General features: G+C 37.8%; 1 protein-coding gene across 1 annotated transcript in view; it reads right to left on the reverse strand.

Annotated features, from left to right (window-relative positions):
• The window catches only part of ZNF704 (zinc finger protein 704), a gene marked incomplete at both ends in the record, with an annotated part of 211,632 nt that overhangs the window by 152,548 nt on the left and 37,966 nt on the right, over positions 1-21,118 (reverse strand). The window contains one exon of the mRNA XM_079722793.1: positions 13,244-13,485. Within this exon, the coding sequence (XP_079578919.1) occupies positions 13,244-13,485 (242 nt within the window). The remainder of the gene's footprint in view (positions 1-13,243; positions 13,486-21,118) is intronic.

Here is a 21,118-nt window from a genome sequence, read left to right on the forward strand (position 1 = left end):
GAGAGGCATTCTATAAGGAGAAGATGGCTTCATTTTACCCAGCAAGTGATATATATGACATCACTATATTTTAAAACCCTGCAAAACAAACAGTGCCGTATGGTTCAATTTTTTTCCAGCAAACTAACAATCTGGAGTATTCTAATAAATTGTTGTTAGGAATATTTTTGGCCAAACTTTTCTTTTTCCCTTGTTACAACTGGTTTGCTAATAGATTTCTTTAGCTTTAGAGCTATAATTAGAAGACAGTTTCTACTTTGCGTAATCAAATTGTAATTGCTGTTTGGGTGAAATCCAACCAGTTTAAGCATCAGTACTTCCAAAAAAAACAATGTCTGGCAAAAAGAGGATAACAAATGCCATGCTCTAATGATCCAGGTTATCGAATAATGTTTTCCTAACAGTTGAGTTTTTTTTTGTTTTTTAGAGTCTGGACAGCAAGTGATATTAGAATTATCAATGTATTTTAAGGCATCACAGTTGCAACTGACAATAAATTAATGTTCTCTGATAAAACACTAATGATGGTAATAAGAAACAAAAATTCACTTGGGGTCAGAAACCTCCCAGTCTTAGGTCTGTCATTTGTTAAATTTGTGCTCCAGTGCCTGAATTTATTTCCAGTGCCCGGAGAATTTCCAAACACATACATCTCTTGCTTTAGAAGCCAAAAAGCTCAGTTGCAGGCCTTGGTAGAATGAATGAACATAACTGTGTTTCTAGCTGCCCACCCTCCTGTCCACTTTCTAACTGCCTCCCTAGAAACTTGTTAAGCCTTTCAGAAAACTCCATCCTTTGTTAAATCAGCCAGTCATCTTCTGTTGCTTACAACCAAGAAGCCTCACATCTACTTCAAAAATGCATCTCAAGTCTGTCCACTTGTCTTCATCTCAGCTGTCACCACTCTGTGTAGTCCAGACTCTCATGACATCTGTTCTGCACTAAAGGAGTAGCTTCCTGACTAGTCTCCCTGCACCCACCTTGTCCTTCTCAAACCCCATCTACATGTAACAGTTAATGTGATCATCCCTAAATACAGAAGGAACATTAATCACTCTTCTCCATAAAATTCTTCTCATTGATCTAAATATATACTTTAAAAATCTTTAACACAATCAATATAGCTCAACATGATTTGGCTCCTGCGTGCCTCTCCAACCTCATCTCTTGCTGCTCTCCCCCATTCTCTGTGTTTCAGCCACACTGGCCTTCCTTCTTTCTTTTTTTTTCTTTCTTTTTTGCAGTACGCGGGCCTCTCTCTGCTGTGGCCTCTCCCATTGCGGAGCACAGGCTCCGGACGCAAAGGCTCAGCAGCCATGGCTCACGGGCCCAGCCGCTCCACGGCATGTGGGATCTTCCCGGACTGGGGCACGAACCCGTGTCCCCTGCATTGGCAGGCAGACTCTCAACCACTGCGCCACTGGGGAAGCCCTGGCCTTCTTTCTTACCTTGAGGCTTGCAGGCATACTCTCCCCTGCCTGGAATACCTTCCTCTCTAGTCAGTCTGTCTAACGCCTCCTCATTCTTTAGGTGTCAGCTAAAATGTACTTTCATTAAAGAGGCCTTTCCTTATGCCTCAGTCTAAAATAAGTCTTCCTACTTATGGACCTCATAATATCCTGTACATTCCATCTATTAAAATTACTATAATTTATAATTATGTATTTGTGTTGTTTAGAATCTCTCTCTCTCCTCAATTCTACCAGGGCAGGAAATATGTCTATTTATTCTACCTTGTATTCCGGTATCTGGCACATAGAATCCACTTAATTAATAAAGATGTTGAATAAATTTTAAAAATGCACATTACTCAGTGAAAGAAGCCAATCTGAAAAAGCTGCATATTATATTATTCCAACTATAGACATTCTGAAAAAGGCAAAACTATGGAGACAGTAAAAAGATTAGTGGTTTCCAGGAGTTCAGGGTAGGGGAAGGGATCAATAAGCAGAGCACAGAGGATTTTTTAGGGCAGTGAAAATACCCTGTATGGTACTATAATGAGGGATACATGTCCTTATATATTTGTCCAAACCCATTTAATATACAACACTAACATTTAGAGAAGTAAACTTTAGGACAAAAACGATGACAGATGCTGATAACAGGAGGGGTGCTCTGCATGTGTGGGCACAGAGGGTATATGGGAAATCTCTGTAACTGCCTCTCAATTTTGTTATGAACCTAGGACTGCTCTGAAAAAGAAAATAAAGTCTTTAGAAAAATAAGGTATTGAGGAACAAATCTTAAAAAAAAAAAAAAAAAAAAAAAAGAGGGCTTCCCTGGTGGCGCAGTGGTTGAGAGTCCGCCTGCTGATGCAGGGGACATGGGTTCGTGCCCCGGTCCGGGAGGATTCCACATGCCGCGGACCAGCTGGGCTCATGAGTCATGGCCACTGAGCCAGCGTGTCTGGAGCCTGTGCTCCACAACAGGAGAGGCCACAATAGAGAGAGGCCTGCATATCGAAAAAATTAAGATGGCGAAAAGTTCTAAACATATCAGTAATTATAATGAATATAGTGAGTAAAATATCCTATTTCAAGAATATACTCTATATTTCTATTCTCTGGATTATTTTCTCAATTATAAATAATAAGATGAAAAATGTTTTGTATCTCTTACTTTTTAAAATAAAATCTAATTATAATAATCTAATATTAAAAAGAATCAACCTAACAAAATTGGGAGGTGCATATAAAGAAGTGCTTAGAAGGAGTTATAGCATTAGATGCTTATAACATAAAAGAAGAAAAGTCTACAGTTAACAGTCTAAAATTCAACCTTAAGAAACTAGAAAAAGAGGAGGAATTTAAACTCAAAATAAGCAGAAGGAAGGAAATAATAAAAGAAGAAATCAATGAAATAGAAAATGGACAAACAATAGAGAAAATCAATATATGTGAAAGCTGGCTCCTTGAGAACAGCCATAAAATTGATAAACTGCTAGTTAGACTGGTTAAAAGAAAAAAAATGACACACTGACCAATATCAGAAATGGGAGAGGGAACAGTACTGTACATACTCCGTATTTTTTAAAAAGGCAATATTATGAACAACTACATGCTAACAAATTTGACAATTTATATGTGATGGATAAATTCCTTGAAAGACACAAATTACCAAAACTGATTCAAAAAGAAACATGAAAGCTGAATAGCACTACAGTTGATCCTTGAACAACAAGGGGGTTAATCTGCGTATAATATACTCAGCCTTCTGTTTTCACGGTTCCTCCACATCTACAGATTTAACCAACTGTGGACCATGTAGTATTACAGTATTTACTATTGAAAAGATCTGCGTATAAGTGGACCCGCACAGTTCAAACCTGTGCTGTGCAAGGGTCAACTGTATATCAATCTTAAAAATTGAATCTGTAATGAAAAACACTCCCATAAAGAAAACTCCAGGTCCAGATGGCTTCACCAGTAGACCTACCCTTTAAGGAAGAAGTAATACCAGTCCTAAAACAAATTCAGTAAACAAGGAGGAGGGAACACTTCCTAACCCATTTTATGAGGCCATCATTAAACTGACACCAAAACCACACAACAATATCCAAGTAAATAAAATGATAGGTCAGTGGATGGAAATGAATGAATCCTTAATAAAATTTTAGCAAAAATTGATCATTTGATATATAAGGGGGTTTTAGCTCAGGAATCCAAAGTTGACTCGATGGTCGAAGACTAATCAATGTAACTCGACACATTAAAATAATTGTTAAGTATGCTCATGTAGATAGATGCAATTTTTTTTACAATATTCAACATTTATTGATGATAAAAACTCTCATCAGTTAATTAGAAATGGAAGAGTACTTCCATTCTCTCATAAAAAAAGAAAACAATCCTGCAGCTATCATCATTCTTAACAGAGAAATATACTGAATGCTTTCCCCTTGAAGAACAAGATAAGGATACCCATTTTTGCCACTGATATTCAGTATTACATTGGAGGTGCAAGCCAGTGCAAAAATACAAAACATAAATGAAAGGTATACATACCGGAGAGGAAGAGTAATGAGTTGTCTTTATTTGTAGGCAGCATGATCATTTATGTAGACCCTCCTAAAAACAAATCTACCAAAAAAGCTAAAAAACCTAATGCCTGAGTTTAGTAAGCTTTCAGTATACTTGGTCAAAATATAAATTGTATTTCTCTGTATCAGCAATGAATAACTTGAAGTTGACATTTAAAATAATATCATTTGGTGGGGGAGTGGCCAAGACGGCAGAGCAGGAAGACCCTGAGTTCACCTCTTGCCACAGGCACACTAAAACTGCAACTATTTACAGAGCAACTATTGATGCGAATGACCAGAAGAAAAGCGGAAAAGATCTGCTACAACTAAAGATATAAAGAAGGAACCACAATGAGATGGGTAAGCAGGGCAAAGATGTGGTACAGTCAAGAGGCCATAACCCTGGGTAGGCAACCCACACATGATAGGATAATTACAACTGCAGAGGTTCTCCCCAAGGCGGAAGGGGTCCAGGCCTCACACCGGGCTCCCCAGCCTGGGTTTCCGGTACCAGCAAGACGAGCTCCCAGAACATTTGGCTTTGAAGGCCAGCAGGGCTTACTTTCAGGAGAGCCAGAGGGCTGGAGAAATAGAGACTCCACTCTTAAAGGGCGCACACAAAATCTCACACATTCTGGGACCCAGAGCAGAAGCAGTAGTTTGAAAGGAGCCTGAGTCAGACCTACCTGCTGATCTTGGAGAGACTCCCTGAGAGGCAGGAGGCATCTAGAGCTCAGCGTGGGGACACAGACACTGGTAGAAGCCATTTTGAGAGCTCATTCTACCAAAAGGACATTGGGGCTGGCAAGTGTCACTTTGGAATCCTCCCTCGGGCTTGTTAGCACCAGGACCTTGCCTCACCTACAAGCCTGCAGGCACCAGTACTGGGACACCTCAGGCCAAGTAGCTAGCTGGGCAGGGATAGAGCCCCACCCATAAGCAGGCGGGCTTCTTTAAGACCCCCTGAACCCACAGCTGCCCCGGGACCCAGCCCTGTCCACCAGAGGGCCCAAGACCCGAAACTAGGCCTAGAATCCCCCAGGGTCCCACAGCCAGCCATCTCCACAGCTGGCCCTGCCCACCGGCAGGCTGATACCAACCCCTGGACTCACAGGGCCCTGTGGCCAGAGACCACACAACCTGGCTCCACCCACTAATGGGCTGGCACTAGCCCTGGGACCAGCCTCACCCACCAGTAGACAAGGCATCAGCCCCAAGACCCTCTGGGCCCTGGCCACACAGAGTAAACTTAAGAAAATAAAAATCATATCAAGAATCTTTTCTGACCCCAATGCCATGAGACTAGAAATCAACTACAAGAAAAAAACTGCAAGAACACAAACACATGAAGGCTAAATGATATGCGACTAAACAACCAATGGATCGCTAAAGAAATCAAAGAAAATTTAAAAATACCTGGAGGCAAATGAAAGTGAAAACATAATGATCCCAAATCTATGGGAAGCAGCAAAAACAGTTCTAAGAGGGAAGTTTATAGTGATACAAGCCCACCTCAGGAACAAGAAAATCTCAAAGAAACAACCTAACCTCACACTTAAAGGAATTAGAAAAAGAAAAACAAACAAAACCCAAAGTTAGTAGAAGGAAAGAAATGATAAAGATCAGAGCAGAAATAAATGAAATAGAGACAAAAAAAAAAAAAAAGAAAAAGATCAAAAAAACTAAGAGCTGGTTCTTTGAACAGATAAACAAAATTAATAAATCTTTACTCAGACTCATCAAGAAAAAAGGAGACAGGGCCCAAGTCAATAAAATCAGAAATTAAAAAGGAGAAGTTACAACTGACACCACAGAAGTACAAAAGATCGTAAAAGATTACTATGAACAATTATATGCCAATAAAATATTTGCAAATGATATATCCAACAAGGGGTTAATATCCAAAATAAACAAAGAACTCAATGAGCTCAATATCAAAAGTTACCCAACAACCCTATTAAAAATTGGGCAGAGGAACTGATTACACATTTTTCCAAAGAAGACATATAGATGGCCAACATGCATATGAAAAGATGCTCAACATCAGTGATCATCAGGAAAATGCAAATCAAAACCACAATGAGATATCACTTCATACCTGTCAGAATGGCTATTATCAAAAAGGCAAGAAATAACAAGTGTTGGTGAGGATGTGGAGAAAAGGAAACCCTTGTGCAGTGTTGGTGGGAATGTAAACTGTTACAGCCACTATGGAGAACAGTATGGAAATTCCTCAAAAAATTAAATATAGAACTTCCATAAGATCCAGTAATTCCACTCCTGGGTATTTTTCCGATGAGAAAACAAACACTAATTCAAAAAGATATATGCACCCTGTGTGCATTGCAGCATTGCTTACACTAGCCAGGATATGGAAGCAACATAAGTGCCCATCAATAGACAGATGGATAAAGAAGATATCACACACACACACACACACACACACACACACACACACACACTGGAATATTACACAGCCATAAAAAAGAATGGAATCTTGCCATTTGTGACAACATGGATGGGCCTAGAGGGTATCATGCTAAGTGAAATAAGTCACAAAGAAAGAAAAATACTGTACAATTTCACTTATATGTAAAATCTAGAAAACAAAACAAATGAACAAACATAACAAAACAGAAATAGCTATAGATACAGAGAAAAAAACAGGTGATTGCCAGAGTAGGGCCGGGGTGAAGAGGAAAGAAATAGGTAAGAGAGAATAAGAGGTACAAACTTCCAGTTACAAAATAAATGAGTCACAGATATTCAATATGCAGTGTAGGGAATATAGTCAAAAACTATGTAATGTCTTAGTATGGTGACAGATAATAACCAGACTTATCACAGTGATCATTTTGAAATGTACAGAAATATTCAATCACTCTGTCATGTAGTAAGAACTAACATTGTGCTGTAGATCAATTATACTTCAAAAACAAACTCTCTCATAGAAAAAGAGATCAGATTTGTGGTTACCCAGAGGCAGGTAGTTGGGGAGGGAGAATTAGATGAAGGCAGTCAAAAGGTACAAGCTTCCAGGTATAAGATAAATAAGTACTAGGGATGTAATGTACAACATGATAAATATAATTAACACTGCTGCATGTTATACATGAAAGTTAAAAAAGCAAACCCTAAGAGTTCTCATCCCAAGGGAAAGTAATTTTATATTTATTTAATGTATCTATATGAGATGATGGATGTTCTCTAAACTTATTGTGATAATCACTAGATTTCTAATCATTTCATGATGTAAGTCAAATCATTATGCTGTACATCTGAACTTATACAGTGCTGTATGCCAATTATATCTCAATAAAACATCTTAACTTATACAGTGCTGTATGCCAATTATATCTCAATAAAAAAGAGGATTACCAAAAAAATTAAATAATATTATTTAGAACAGTATCTAAAAACATAAAGTACTTACAAATTAAGTTAACAAAATAATGCAAGATCTAAGCACTGAAAACTACAAATGCTGGGCTTGCCTGGTGGCGCAGTGGTTGAGAGTCTGCCTGCCGATGCAGGGGACATGGGTTCGTGCCCCGGTCCGGGAGGATCCCACATGCCGCGCAGTGGCTGGGCCTGTGAGCCATGGCCACTGAGCCTGCGCATCCGGAGCCTGTGCTCCGCAACGGGAGAGGCCACAGCAGTGAGAGGTCCGCGTACCACGAGAAAAAAAAAAAAAAGAAAAAAAAAAAACTACAAATGCTACTGAGAAGAATAAAAGAACTGGGTGAATGTAAAGACATATTCTATCTATAAATTGGAAGATTTGATGTTTTTATGATATCAATTCACCCTAAACTGGCCTATAGATTCAAATGTAATAACAATTAAAATTCCAAATTTTTGAAGGGTAGAGAATGGTTGAATATTCTAAAATCTATATGGAAATCCAGCAAACCTAGAAAGATATGTTTAAAAAAGCAGAACAAGTTTGGCATACTCATACTACCTACTATTAAGACTTACTACAGCAATCAAGAGGGACCTAGAGTCTGTCATACAGAGTGAAGTAAGTCAGAAAGAAAAAAACAAATATCATATGCTAACACATATATATATGGAATCTAAAAAAAAATGGTTCTGATGAACCTAGGGGAAGGACAGGAATAAAGACACAGACATAGAGAATGGGCTTGAGGACATGGGGAGGGGGAAGGGTAAGCTGGGATGAAGTGAGAGAGTAACACTGACATACATACACTACCAAATGTAAAACAGATAGCTAGTGGGAAGCAGCTGCAGAGCACAGGGATATCAGCTCGGTGCTTTGTGACCACCTAGAGGGGTGGGATAAGGAGGGTGGGAGGGAGATGCAAGAGGGAGGGGATACGGGGATATATGTATGCCTTAGCTGATTCACTTTGTTGTACGGCAGAAACTAACACAACACTGTAAAGCAATTATACTCCAATAAAGATGTTAAAAAAAAAGAGACTGTAGTACTGGCATAAGGATAGACACACAGATACAGAACAGAGGAGAGTCCAGAGCTAGACACACACATATATGGTCAGTTGATTTTGAAAATGATGTCAAGGTAATGCAACGGGGAAAGGATAATCTGTCCAACAATTGTAAGAATTGGATATCCATATGGGAAAATAAAAAGAAACCTCAATCCTTACCTATAACCAGGCAGAGTTAAAATGAGTAGAAAATTTCTCCTCCAAAAGTGGATCTCCTGAGTCCTTTATGTTTTATTTTCTGGTACTTACAGGCTTTACCAACATGCCGAGTTTACCCATCAGGACAGGTCAAACACTGAAATGAGCATTACTTGGACTTCGAAAGAATTTGGTGTTACCAACGGTATTCAGTCAGGCCAATGCACAGAAGTCTCGAGCTACTGCAATAGCTTGGCACACATCCCAAGAATTGAACAATTCCTTCCGACTAGTTCTACAACCTACATCCCTGGAAAAATCTTTAAATTCCCTACTCTGGATTTCAAATCTTTCTTTCTTTTCCCCAAACTTCCACCACTAAACTGGGCATGTTTCATTGATTATCTGGGCCCAGGCTCATCATCTTTTTCCACTAAGGCTAAAATACTGTCTTGGCTAATGCACCACTGAGCTCTGCCCACAGGAAATCTCTGACTGGCCTTTGTCTTTACTGACCTTGGCCTCCTATTCACTTCTTGGGCCAAACTACAGTATTGGATTCTCATTCTGGCTCAACTCTTCACACCCCCGTCTCTTTGTATTCCTGTCCTTATCCTCTTAAAGCTCATTTTCCTAACTCGCCATAGAGATCACTAAAGCTAGTATTTTCCCTGAAGATTAAAAAATACTTAAGATAACATGTTTATAATTAGTAACTCCTCATTTTCAATTCACAGTCTCTTTCTGAGGGAGCTGTTATCTTTTATAACCAGACATTATTAAATGAATAAGGGATGAAACCTTCAGAGAGAGGGATCAGTCATTTAAAGACTGCTGTCCCCACTGTTAGCACTGACACGCCTCGTACAGGTCACCTCACGCCCCACCAAATTATTCCTCCTCCATAATCTTTAAAATTGGGAAGAATTTTTTTTCCGTCAATGATAGATCTTTAGGTGCAAAGACGAACACTGCTCATTCACATGCTCTCTTACATACTCTTGTGCTCTTCCTATTTAGTTTTCTCCCCTGAAGAACCTGGAATAATTCAAGGGATATTTTGAGGACCTCACCTTATAATGCATTCACCCCTCTTGCACCACCCCCTGCCTGCCCCCCACCGGAAACAAAAAAAGAAAAAAAACACTGTTTCTTCCTGAAATCAATCAAGCAACATCCCATGGGTAAGTGGACTCTCTTGCATTAATATAACTCATGTAATGAATATAATGCAGGAGTCCCGGTGGCCTTGTGAGGCAGTCTCAGACACTTCCATCCAGCCTTCCCTCACCCCTCTCCCTCACTGGGCTCAGACCTGCACCTTAGTTGGACTTGCACCTCCTGCCTTCCCTGCCTCCACTGACCCCAGGTGTTTATCTTAATAGAACACTTGCACGTTCAATCCTATCTTGGCATTTGCTTCTCGGATGACCCAGCCTGACACATCTGGATTAATAACTTACTTAAATTTATGTTTTCCTGAAACTAGCAGCTCTTAAGTGGGTCCTCAGAAAATGGGTAAAGAAACAGGGATTTTGTAATGCAGATCTCAGATACAGAGTTCCTCCTCTATTCCATTTATCCCTATCTTGAAAAAGATACTAATAAAAGGAAATTAGGTTTTTAAATAGTTGTGTCACACTAACAACTTTCCTAACATTGAGATTCTCCATGACATACAAATTCACCCAGTTCTAATGAGAAGGGAGCAAGTTATTTGATATTAACCACTTAGGTGTCTGTCTGATAGTAAGGTCCTAGAGGGTTAGCACCCTACCTCATTCACTTTGTTACTGAGTACTGAGTTCATAGCAGGTACTCAATAAATGTCTATTGAATGGAGATGAAATCAGTGGTGCTTAATTGCAGTGAGGTACAGCAATTAAAGGGGGGCGTGGTTCTCAGAACTTTCTAGGGATATGAAAAAACATATAAAATATACCCATTGTTTTCATTACACAAACCATAGAAAAAAACTTCATATTTCATCTTACAAACCACAGAAAGTGAAGTTCAACAAAAAACCTGTTAGCTACAGTGGCAATAAAGCAAAATATAAAGTGAGAAAGATTATAGAGAACTGACTTTAAACCAAGGAGGAGCTCTGCAGCGGTCATACTCTCTTCAGCTAAAATCGTTATCCTGCCCTTCTAAGAGCTGGCCAATACATAATGTCTGGATTTAGAAAAGTAATAAGTTGCAATAACCATGTGGCTAGATATAGCGATATAGAATATATATATGGGGTATATATAATACACGTGTGTTATATATGATATACTATATAAGATATAGATATATAGGTTTACTCATACCAATATTCCCGTATACCTGTAGACTTACTCAAGCCTCATTATTTACGTACTGCCAACAGATATAACTATTTCTTCTAAAAAAAACAAAAAGAAAAATCCTGTATCCTTCTACATGTCAGGTAAAGGAGTTTCTTTAAAACAAAATATTGATCTATTTAGATGATAGTGGAAAGTTTACATTTACAAGATAACTTGATAACAGTAAAAGAAAATAGAACAGAAAGAGTGGAGAGTTAGATGAACTCCACAATTTCTGACTCCTTCATCATCACTTTAAAAAAGAGTAATTTATTTCACCAACTGTTGGCATATTTGTGATAATTAAACTCTTACTATAGCAATGAAAATAAGTGTATTAGTGGCGATCTCAAACAATGAAGCTTTAACTAGTCTTTCCCATAATAGATTAACATATCTAAGCTATACCTTGTCATTGGGGAATTTTTGCTGCACATTAATTGGGTTTCCAATTAATTTCCCAACATTGTTTAAAGAACTCCATAATAACACTGGCTTGACTTTTAAGTGCACTCAGTGAATTTGAGAGGGAAGAAAGAATATTCCACACAACAGAGCCAGAAAAGGAAGAAAACATTTTTCTTCTTCCTCTCTTCATTATTTTCCCCAGAAACTACTGCAAGTGGGTAAAAATTAAAGAATAAAGATATACCTAAAACAACTGATGACAATTTAAAATTATGAATTCCAGGTCTTTCAACATATAAAATGGTCTAATGAAAATTTTATGTAGAGTAAGTTCTACAGAATTGCAAGTTGGCCCTAAACTATGTAATATTGGGAAGTCTAATTCTTGCCCTACAGGCCTAGGAAAAAAATAAAACCATAGCTCTTCACATTTCAAATTACATGTCATTTTACCTATGAGTCAACCAAATAACAGATATGAATTGAGGTGCCTACCAGGTTCAGGGCATGATAAGACATTTCATAATGAACCCCCAGTTAAAAGAACTAATCCTAAAGAATTCAGCATGTACTTTATATGAAAAAAATGAGAAAAGCAAATAATTCCAAGTAGTTAAACAGAGGTAATGAATATATGAAAAGTTTCAATTAAAAGTTAAGGAAAAGAAAGAGGCCTATAATCTTATAAAGTTTGACAAATTTGGTAGAAGAATAGAAAAATATGTATTTCTCTAGAGAAGATACTTTTGATTTCATATAAAAAGAAATGAAATTCTAATTACAAAAAGTGAATCGGTAGAAAAGGAACATTTATTCCTTTTCCAAAGATACTATTTTCCTAGTTAGCTATCAGAAACCACTCAAACAAACGCAGAACTTCTCAAACAATTGCTTATGAAGTTTCATTATAGATGGGTTTTGGTAACAAAATATATTTCACATATTAAAAATAAGCAAGTTTTCATGCTACAGCATCTCCTTTCTTTTCTTCACTCAACAAATATTTATTGAGCCCTTAATATATAATTCAACATGGTTCTAATACTAGGGCTACAGCACTGAACAAGATGGACTGAAATCACAGCCAACATGGAACTTACTTTCTAGGTGAGATAAATCACAGGCAAGAAAATAAGTAAAAGGTCTAGCATGTATATTCTACTACTATTCCACTGCCATTCTGCCATAATATTGTCCTTTGGTTCAATGGCGCTGGATGTGGTTTAAATAGAATTACAATGTAATAAAAGCCTTTTAATATTTCAGATAAACCCTTTTGGCCCAGTTCTAAGCTAGATCTGTCTTAAAAGGATTACCATGATATAAACCTGGGATCACCAAACTTTTTCTGTAATGAGTCACATATAAATATTTTAGGCTTTGCAGGCCATCTATGATCTATATCCCATATTCTACACTTTTTTTCCCCTTTAAAAATGTAAAACTATTCTTCTCTGGCAGGCCAAACAAAAATAGGCCAGGGGCTGAATCTGCCCTACAGCCAAAGCTCTCCAACACCTGACCAAAAGATATGAGTATCCTTGCTTTTAATTGGCTATGCTCAGTCATACATTTCATGTTTCTTTTATTTTTTATATTTATTCTTTTGCTCTTTGTTGCTCATTTGCCAAAATCTAATAAAACATTCTTTTCTAGAGCCACAGTAGTTCCATCTACTATAGCCTCAGAGTCAGTTCTGAAGAGCATGGCCACCTGCTCTATTTCACACAAGCAACAGAAAAATGTTCTTGGCAGAAAAACCTTCCTAAGTCTATACTTTAGAGAGATACGCCGGAGACTATACATGCTCTCCACTGACTTCCTGGAGCAGACACATATAAGGTCTAACGGTCCCTTACCTTGCTGGAGGAACATCAATATTGGAAGAAACAACTTTTCGTTTTTGTTCAAGGAGACAGATGGAGCGAGTGTTTTCTTTTTCATGGTCAAGGGCTCGGTTGACTTTTTTGGTGTCTGCTGTTTTCACATCCTCCTCCATGGCCAAGGGGAACAAGTGTTGATGAGACAGTTTTTTACTAGAGTCACGTTTTAAGTCCTCTGGTTGAAATGTGAAGGCCATTTCCCGCTTAATGCTCCCCACCTGTGAAATGAAATGCAAAAATTCTTAGTCACCCAAAATATCAGCTTTGCATGACTATGTGCAGATGGCCATGACGAGAGACCACAGACTCTGCTGTCCCTGTTCATCTTGAAGATTTTATAGTTTAAATGGGAAAGAAGTCACACAGAAATAAAATAACTGACATTACAAAGTAATGCACAATTGATGCACCACCTGTCATAACGCAAACAAGAAGCATCGCAAGCACAAGAAAAGCCTTTCTGATGTTCAAAAACTTCGAAGCCTTGAAAGCGTGAGACTTAAAACAATCTAAAAATTTAAAACATTATTTTTTTCTCTTCTACAACTGAGAAAACTCAATTAAGTAAATAAATTCTTAAATATTTCATGCTGATTATGTTTAATAAAGAGAGCTATACATATAAAATCAAGCCTTATATCTTTGACTATGAATACTGATCTTAACCACACTCTTTATCTAATGAAGAATTGTTTGCTATCCTTTATTTATAGCAGTTAAGATCTTAATGAAATCCTTCATTAGTATGACAATTAAAAAGTCATATTAATTTTTCTTATGATTTTTTTACTAAATGCAATGGTGATTAAAGTTTAAGACAAATAGGAATTTAAACCTCAAGGAATTAAAAACTGGTTATTTCAGATTTTAGGACTGTGATGACTGAAAAAGGAGACTAAAGTTAAAGAAGAAAAAGGATTTTGTAATGTGACTGGCACTGTAAATGAGGTCTGGAGTGAACTTGTTAAAGTCCTAAGTATACAAAGAAGAACCAGACTACCTGGCAACCCAGAGCCTCACTCATCAGTGGAGTATGTTTCAAAATATGCGCATCTGTGACATTTCACAGGTCCAGAGACGGTCTCTCCCTTTCATGAAGTCAGTGTACATAGTCAGTAAATCTTCACTCGCCCACTTAAATAGAGGATACGCTTATTTGTTTCTTTTTAGTTTTAGTTAGGAGGAAAAGCACAAAGCATGTGATCAAACAGATTTAGAATAATAGAAGCTAAAGCCATAAACATACAGCATCTTCAGAATAAAATGAGAATATGTGGGCCCAGTAACAGCAGAGACTGGCAAAGCATGGTATTAATGACTAGAAACTCTCAGACTAAAGGAAAATTCTGAAGTATTTGTGTGTTGGGAGTCACAGGACCTGCTCACATATGTATTCTTCCCGAGCATAGGGATGACTTGTGCCCCAGGATTGCCTTGGCTGGAATTATGTTTCACATGAACACAGAGCCCTAAACTGAGCTCCCTGCTCTCCTTGGCCTGCACTTGTCAGGAAAAAGAGAATATCTTCCATGGTGTTCCTGCCAGACCAAGCCCCAGCTCCACAGGACAATGGTCGGCCACCTGGGTCTACTTGCAACCCATTAAAAAGTTACCATTTTTCTTAGAATGCATTAGTTAATGAAGCAAAGTAAGAGTCCAAGAAAAATGAGTGCTTTTAAGAGCTAACTGTTTAAATGACATCGATACTCAATAGAAAGGAATAAGAAAATATTTCACACTTCTAAAATGCAATAAATTTTCAATAAAAACGTAGTTTGGAAAACTGACTAATATAATTATAAATTTTTAAAATATCCATCACTAATCACTTTCAGTGCAACTTCTTCTGCCTGGAGGTGGAAGAGAGAGGAAGGCATTTTTTCCACCTCTAGAGCAGCTCATTCCCAGCGATGTTACAACAGGAATATGCCAAACGCCAGGCATGAAAGATGAAAACAAAGGCGTGGTTTTGATGATTATAAATAGTTTCTCCCTAAGTGTCAAGTGTTACAGTAATTAAATATTTAAGTAGTCATTAGTATTAAGTTGTAGCAATAATTGACATCCATACCTCCCTTGGGGTCAACTGGACTGGTTAAATGAATTCAATCCAAAGAGAGGAGGGCTGAGGGAGAACATTACAGAAAGTTTAGCTTTTAGCTCCGAAAATTTAGGGAAAAAAGCCAGCATCTAAAGCAAATTAATACAAAGTAGAATAAACTTCCTATAGAAATGATATTATAATTGTATGTCATGCTCTTAGCTGAGACTTCATAATAAAATAAATTATGGTAATATTCAACAATGTAAGCTATAAATCTTCCATAATACATTCTAAACATAAAATTAATCTCTCAATAATAATCAGGAAATTTTAGCAATGTAATGAATTTCAAAGACTCTTTAGCCCAGACTCCTTTTTAAAAGTGGAATTAAAATGAGTTAGAAACGATCAAAGAAGAGAAAAAGTGTAGAGGTGAGCAAGAGACTTTAGATACTTTGAGTCATAGGTTGCACTGTTTGTAAGGCTGGTGGAAGGAGTAGGTGACAGGTATAGATGTTCATTATATCACTATGCTTTAAATTTATATGTATATTACATGTTCTTTTTTAAAATTTTTATTTTATTTAGTTATTTTTTGCTGCGCTGGGTCTTTGTTGCTGTGCACAGGCTTTCTCTAGTTGCAGCGAGTGGGGGATACTCTTTGTTGTGGTGTGCAGGCTTCTCATTGTGGTGGCTTCTCTTGTTGCGGAGCACAGGCTCTAGGCGCATGGGCCTCAGCAGTTGCAGCACATGGGGTCAGTAGTTATGGCACTCGGGCCCTAGAGCGCAGGCTCAGTAGCTGTGGCGCACGGGCGTAGTTGCTCCATGGCATGTGGGATCTTCCTGGACCAGGGAATCGAACCCGTGTCCCCTGCATTGGCAGGCGGATTCTTAACCACTGCGCCACCAGGGAAGTCCCTACAGTTTCTTTTTATGTTCTTTTATTCATATCAGATATTATATTTAAAAATATTTTTTAAAAGGAGAGTACACAGGAGAGAAGAGAATGGAGCAAGTATATGAAGTCAAATCTTGAGACATGGGCTCAGAAATGGCCCAGAGAAATAGGGTGGTGGCTGGGTCGGATGCTGGACAAAGGAGAATGCTCTAAGATGGGAGGTAATAGAGCACATTTGAATGCTGAGGCAGGATGGAAAGGAAGGGATGAGTGAGGGTTTGGAGGAGCAATAAAAGGGGGCAGGGCCAGCATGCAGCCATTGCACCTCCAGCAGATCAGCCGAGGAAAGCAGCAAAAGGAAGATATAAACCCCAATTAAATTTGAACCCCTATTAGATTAGGAGAAGAAAGCAGCTAAAGGAAGATATGAGCCCATTTATATGAGATTTCCAGAAAAGGCAAATCCATAAAGACAGAAAGCAGATCGGTGATTTCCTGGGGCTGGGGTTGAGAGCAGGAACTGATTGCAAACGGGCACCGGAGAACTTTTTGCCATGATGGAAATGTTCTGGAACTACACTGTAGTGATTTGTACAATGCTATAAATTTATCAAAAATCCCTGAACTGTATTCTTACAATGGGATGAATATTATGGCATGCAAATTATACCTCGATAGTCCTGTTGATTAAAAAAAAAAAAAAAGGAGGAAAGAACCAAACCAGGAGTAACTGGTGTAGAAAATATTTTCCCCAAGAACTGCCTAGACCAGAAACTGGGAAACGGTGCCACAAAGAGGCAGCTTGACGAGGTGCTTGACAAGCCAGGCTATTGCAAGTAGCTGTGCTGTTATACCCTGTGCACAAGAAAGATCAGCTAAAATCCAGTCCCCACTCAAGCCAGGTCCCCAGGCCACTTCACCCATGGAAGAGGGACATTTTTCTAATTCATCCACCCAGAGAAGAACTTTTTGTACTTCATCTGCCTAGAGAGGGCACTCTTACTTATTTTTTTGCCAATTTGCACAATGCCCTGGTGACAAAAGGAAACCCTTCTGGTGATCTGCAGGGCCTGGGCCGAGTTAGCTTCCTTCCTTGAAGCTGATATCAATTAATGATGTGACTCACATGAGCTGATATTTTTGTTAAAAGAAAAGTTGCGGAAATCTGAGAAATTTCTCTGTGAAACAGCTCAAGGGGAGGCAAAGGGTTCAACAATAGAAGACAACCAGAGAAAACAAACAAATGCCCCAAATCTAGAAGCCCTAGGTGGCAAATAATGAAGAAAAACAGCAAAACTCTTAACCAGGAATTTCGAGGAGAAAATACAAGGCAGAGGTTTAGGAATAATCTTAGTCTAGATTTTTTAAAAAGTGTCTCCTGCATGAGGAAGAGTTAATCTGACTGTATCCCACAGTGACGAGACTGTAAATTGGAAGGCAGTAGTATCTGATTCTGGTTGTCAAATTTCAAGATGGACATTGACAAATCGGAACAAACACAGCAGGGTGATCAGGATGACAAAGGATCTTATTGGGAGAAATCTGGGAATGTTTCATCTAGAAAACAGAAGGTTTGAGGCCCCCATAGCTTCTCTATGCTTCTCTAAATACGTGTTAGAGCCCTCTTGAAGAGGAATTTGAGTTCCGTGTTCCTCCGGAACCAGGATCAGTGGTGCCCACTCCTGCTTCTGGCTGACCGCATTCTGACCTTATGGTTTACTCTCTCTTCCTCTTTTCTTCTCACTCTTCCACCACTTTGTGAATGAAACATTTTGTATCTATAAGAAAGATTTACTACTTTTTACTTGACAGTGATTTCATGGACTCATAATCTGTTAAGCAGGTGGAATCTCAGAGACTACCTAGTCTCACATAAACACTTTATTTTTCACTATTCCTATAGAATCTGAATGTACTTTTCATTTTTTCAAATGTTCATTTATTACAAAATATATGCTGGTTGTTAAAATTTCAGTAAAAATGTGTATAAAATAAAATAGGGACAGCTTTCTATTCTTCCCCACCCTCCTCCCAACCCTGCTCATCAGGTCTAACCCCTAGAAAGAATAGCTTTTAACAATTTACTGCAAAACTTCAACTTACTTAAAAGGCATTAAATACCTATCTGTGTATATATACTGTCTGGAGTGTCTAAACATGAATGTGCTTATACTGCATGTATTGCTCTGCAATACACAATAAATCATGGGCATCTTTTCATGTTAGTTGTAGATGTACTATATTTAAAATTTTTGAATACTATAACATTTCACAAGATCATATTTTTAACCCATCCCTTCCTCACAGACATTGAGGTATTTTTCAATTTTTCATCATTAAACATAATGCCACAATGAATATCCTTGTTGTGTGTATGCATGTACCTTTATACTTGTGCAAGCCTTTTTGTAGGAAAATGTGGAGGTTAGAATTGCTGACTCAACCAACCAAAATTTTCTTTATGGGGGAACAAACTATGGAACGCCCATACAATGGACTTAACCATGAAGTCACTAAAAAGAAGGGCATTAGAATAAATCCACGATCTATTAAGAAGAACACATTTGCTCATGATCTACTAAGAGAAACGGGTAAGTTGCAGGCTAGTATGTTAGGCATGATTTCACTGCTTGTCAAAAACAAAGTAGTTTGCTAAAAAGCTACACACCTTCTGGGCCAAGAAGGTTCTTCTACTTCTTTTCTTGTATAATTAGATACACGCGTACACACGTACAGACACACACACAACTTCCAAGTGGTGAGATTATGGGGGATTTTTTTTACTTTTTTAAGGTTTTCAAATTTTAAAAATTAATACAAAGAGAATTTTTTAGAGGTTCATAAAAAGTAGGAGGAATAATCCTCTGTGCTGGTCAACATATGAGGGAACCGGCACTCTCAACACCTGTTGGTGGGGATAATACATGTTGAAGGAGGACAGCATGGCAAAAGGCAGCGAATTTAATGGTGCACCCCTGATTTAGCAATTCTACATCTAAGGGAAAAAAATACCTAGAAAAGCACACAAGAATATTTAGCACAGAATTTCTTATAATATTAAAAAAATGCAAATTCCCTAAACGTCCATCAATAAATTTGGGGTTAAATATGAACAAATAAAATGTATAGTTAAAAACAAAGATATATTTCTTTACTTATTGAAATGGAAAGACATTTAATACATTAATTGAAAAAAAGAAATCCAAATGAGTTTATGCAATATAATCTCGGGGAGGAGGGATGTATATATATAAAGAGGAAAACAATTCTGAAAGGACATTCCAAAATGTTAAGAATGGTTCTCCTTGGAAGCAGAATTATAGTCCAGTTTCGCTTTTTATCCTGTTTGTCATTTTTACAGTGTTCGGGTATAGTTTGGTATTTTAAAATTTATAAAGTTATTCTGTTCTAAAAAAATACACATCATTTTTACATAATTAAGTTTCTCAAGAATCTGGCATTTATATAACTAATACCTTTTTCTTCTACTAGCTTTCAGTTACTAGTATATATGCACATACTAAAGGGGAAAAATGAATTACTTAAAATGATCCATCCAACTGCACTATTACTTTCCTTGATTACCAGCACCTCTCAGCTATACTGTACTACAAGCACTACCATTGAATTCCTTCTTTCTACCCAACACAGAAGCCTTTCAATAGCACATCACAGACACACGCTTTATCCAGTGTAATTTCTTGCAAGGGGACAAAGCTTGAGCTAACTGACAAATAAAACTCAAAAATTTTATTCCAACAAACAGCTTTTGTTTTCCTAGATGAAGATAAACAGCCTAACTATAAATATGATATACTTGGGGAAATTGCAATTTTTTAAACAAGAAGTTAACAGTATCTATTTCAATCTTGAATTTCTCTAAATGGTGTCCTTTGTAAACTGGACTGAAGCCCGTCAGCTTTTCTCAATACAAAAACATCTGGTTTCCATAGGAGGATTCTAACAGCACATCAGAAAATAGAATGGCTTCTAGCATCAGTCCACTTGCTTGATCAATCCTTCCTTCTGTCTACACTTAAGTGCCTTCCAGGCTACCTTAATCACAATACCCTCCCCATGAATATATGGTAATAAGATGCCAAAATGTCAACACTCACTCTTGGAAACTGTCCTTACTCATCTCAACCCAATAAGATTTGAGGAATCGGCTCTGGAGATTAACTGGATTTCCAGGAATAATCTTCAAAAAGTCAACCCATTTGCCTTCTGGGGCTTTCTGAATAGTAAGAAAGTAGTATAGAAATTTTGGAAAAGGAAATGAAATTCAGGCCACAGCAAAAACCACTCTCAGAGAGCGAGCCACGGGAGGCAAATGAATGGTCCATTTGGCCAAGCAACGCCTTAAGACTCTTCCATTCACCAGGCAACCACACAGTCCCAGCTGACAAACTATAAGAGAATTTTCCCTATTTCAGATTGTGTTTCCCCACCTTAGGATTTATTTTTTAAACTTGCTTTCAAAACACATAAATATACATATTTAGTAACAGATGACAAGGACACGCCAACTACAGTGTGGAGCATGTAATCAGACTCCCAGAATTTAAAACATGTTACAAAAGAAGCAAAGGTTATATTAATAATAGGAACAATTGATTTTTAAGTTAATTTAAAATATTACTACTAAGGGTCATGCTTAAAGAAAGACCAGACTCCTCAGTCGACTGACAAAGACCATGTCCAGAAATAGTCAACAGAACTTTACTCATCACTTCAAATTAAATGCTTCAAATTTCATGCTACGTACACAGAAAAATAAGTTGGATGGCAAATCTATCCAGTCCTAATGAATAGCTGTAGTAGAAACACTTTAAAAATAATTGCTTCCAATTGCTAGCCCCTTGATTATATTATTCCCTTAGCCCTCTGAAAACAATGAAGTGGTTTT

The sequence above is a fragment of the Hyperoodon ampullatus genome (genome assembly GCF_949752795.1).
Source record: "Hyperoodon ampullatus genome assembly, chromosome: 17".
In the NCBI taxonomy this organism is placed as follows: Eukaryota; Metazoa; Chordata; class Mammalia; order Artiodactyla; family Ziphiidae; genus Hyperoodon; species Hyperoodon ampullatus.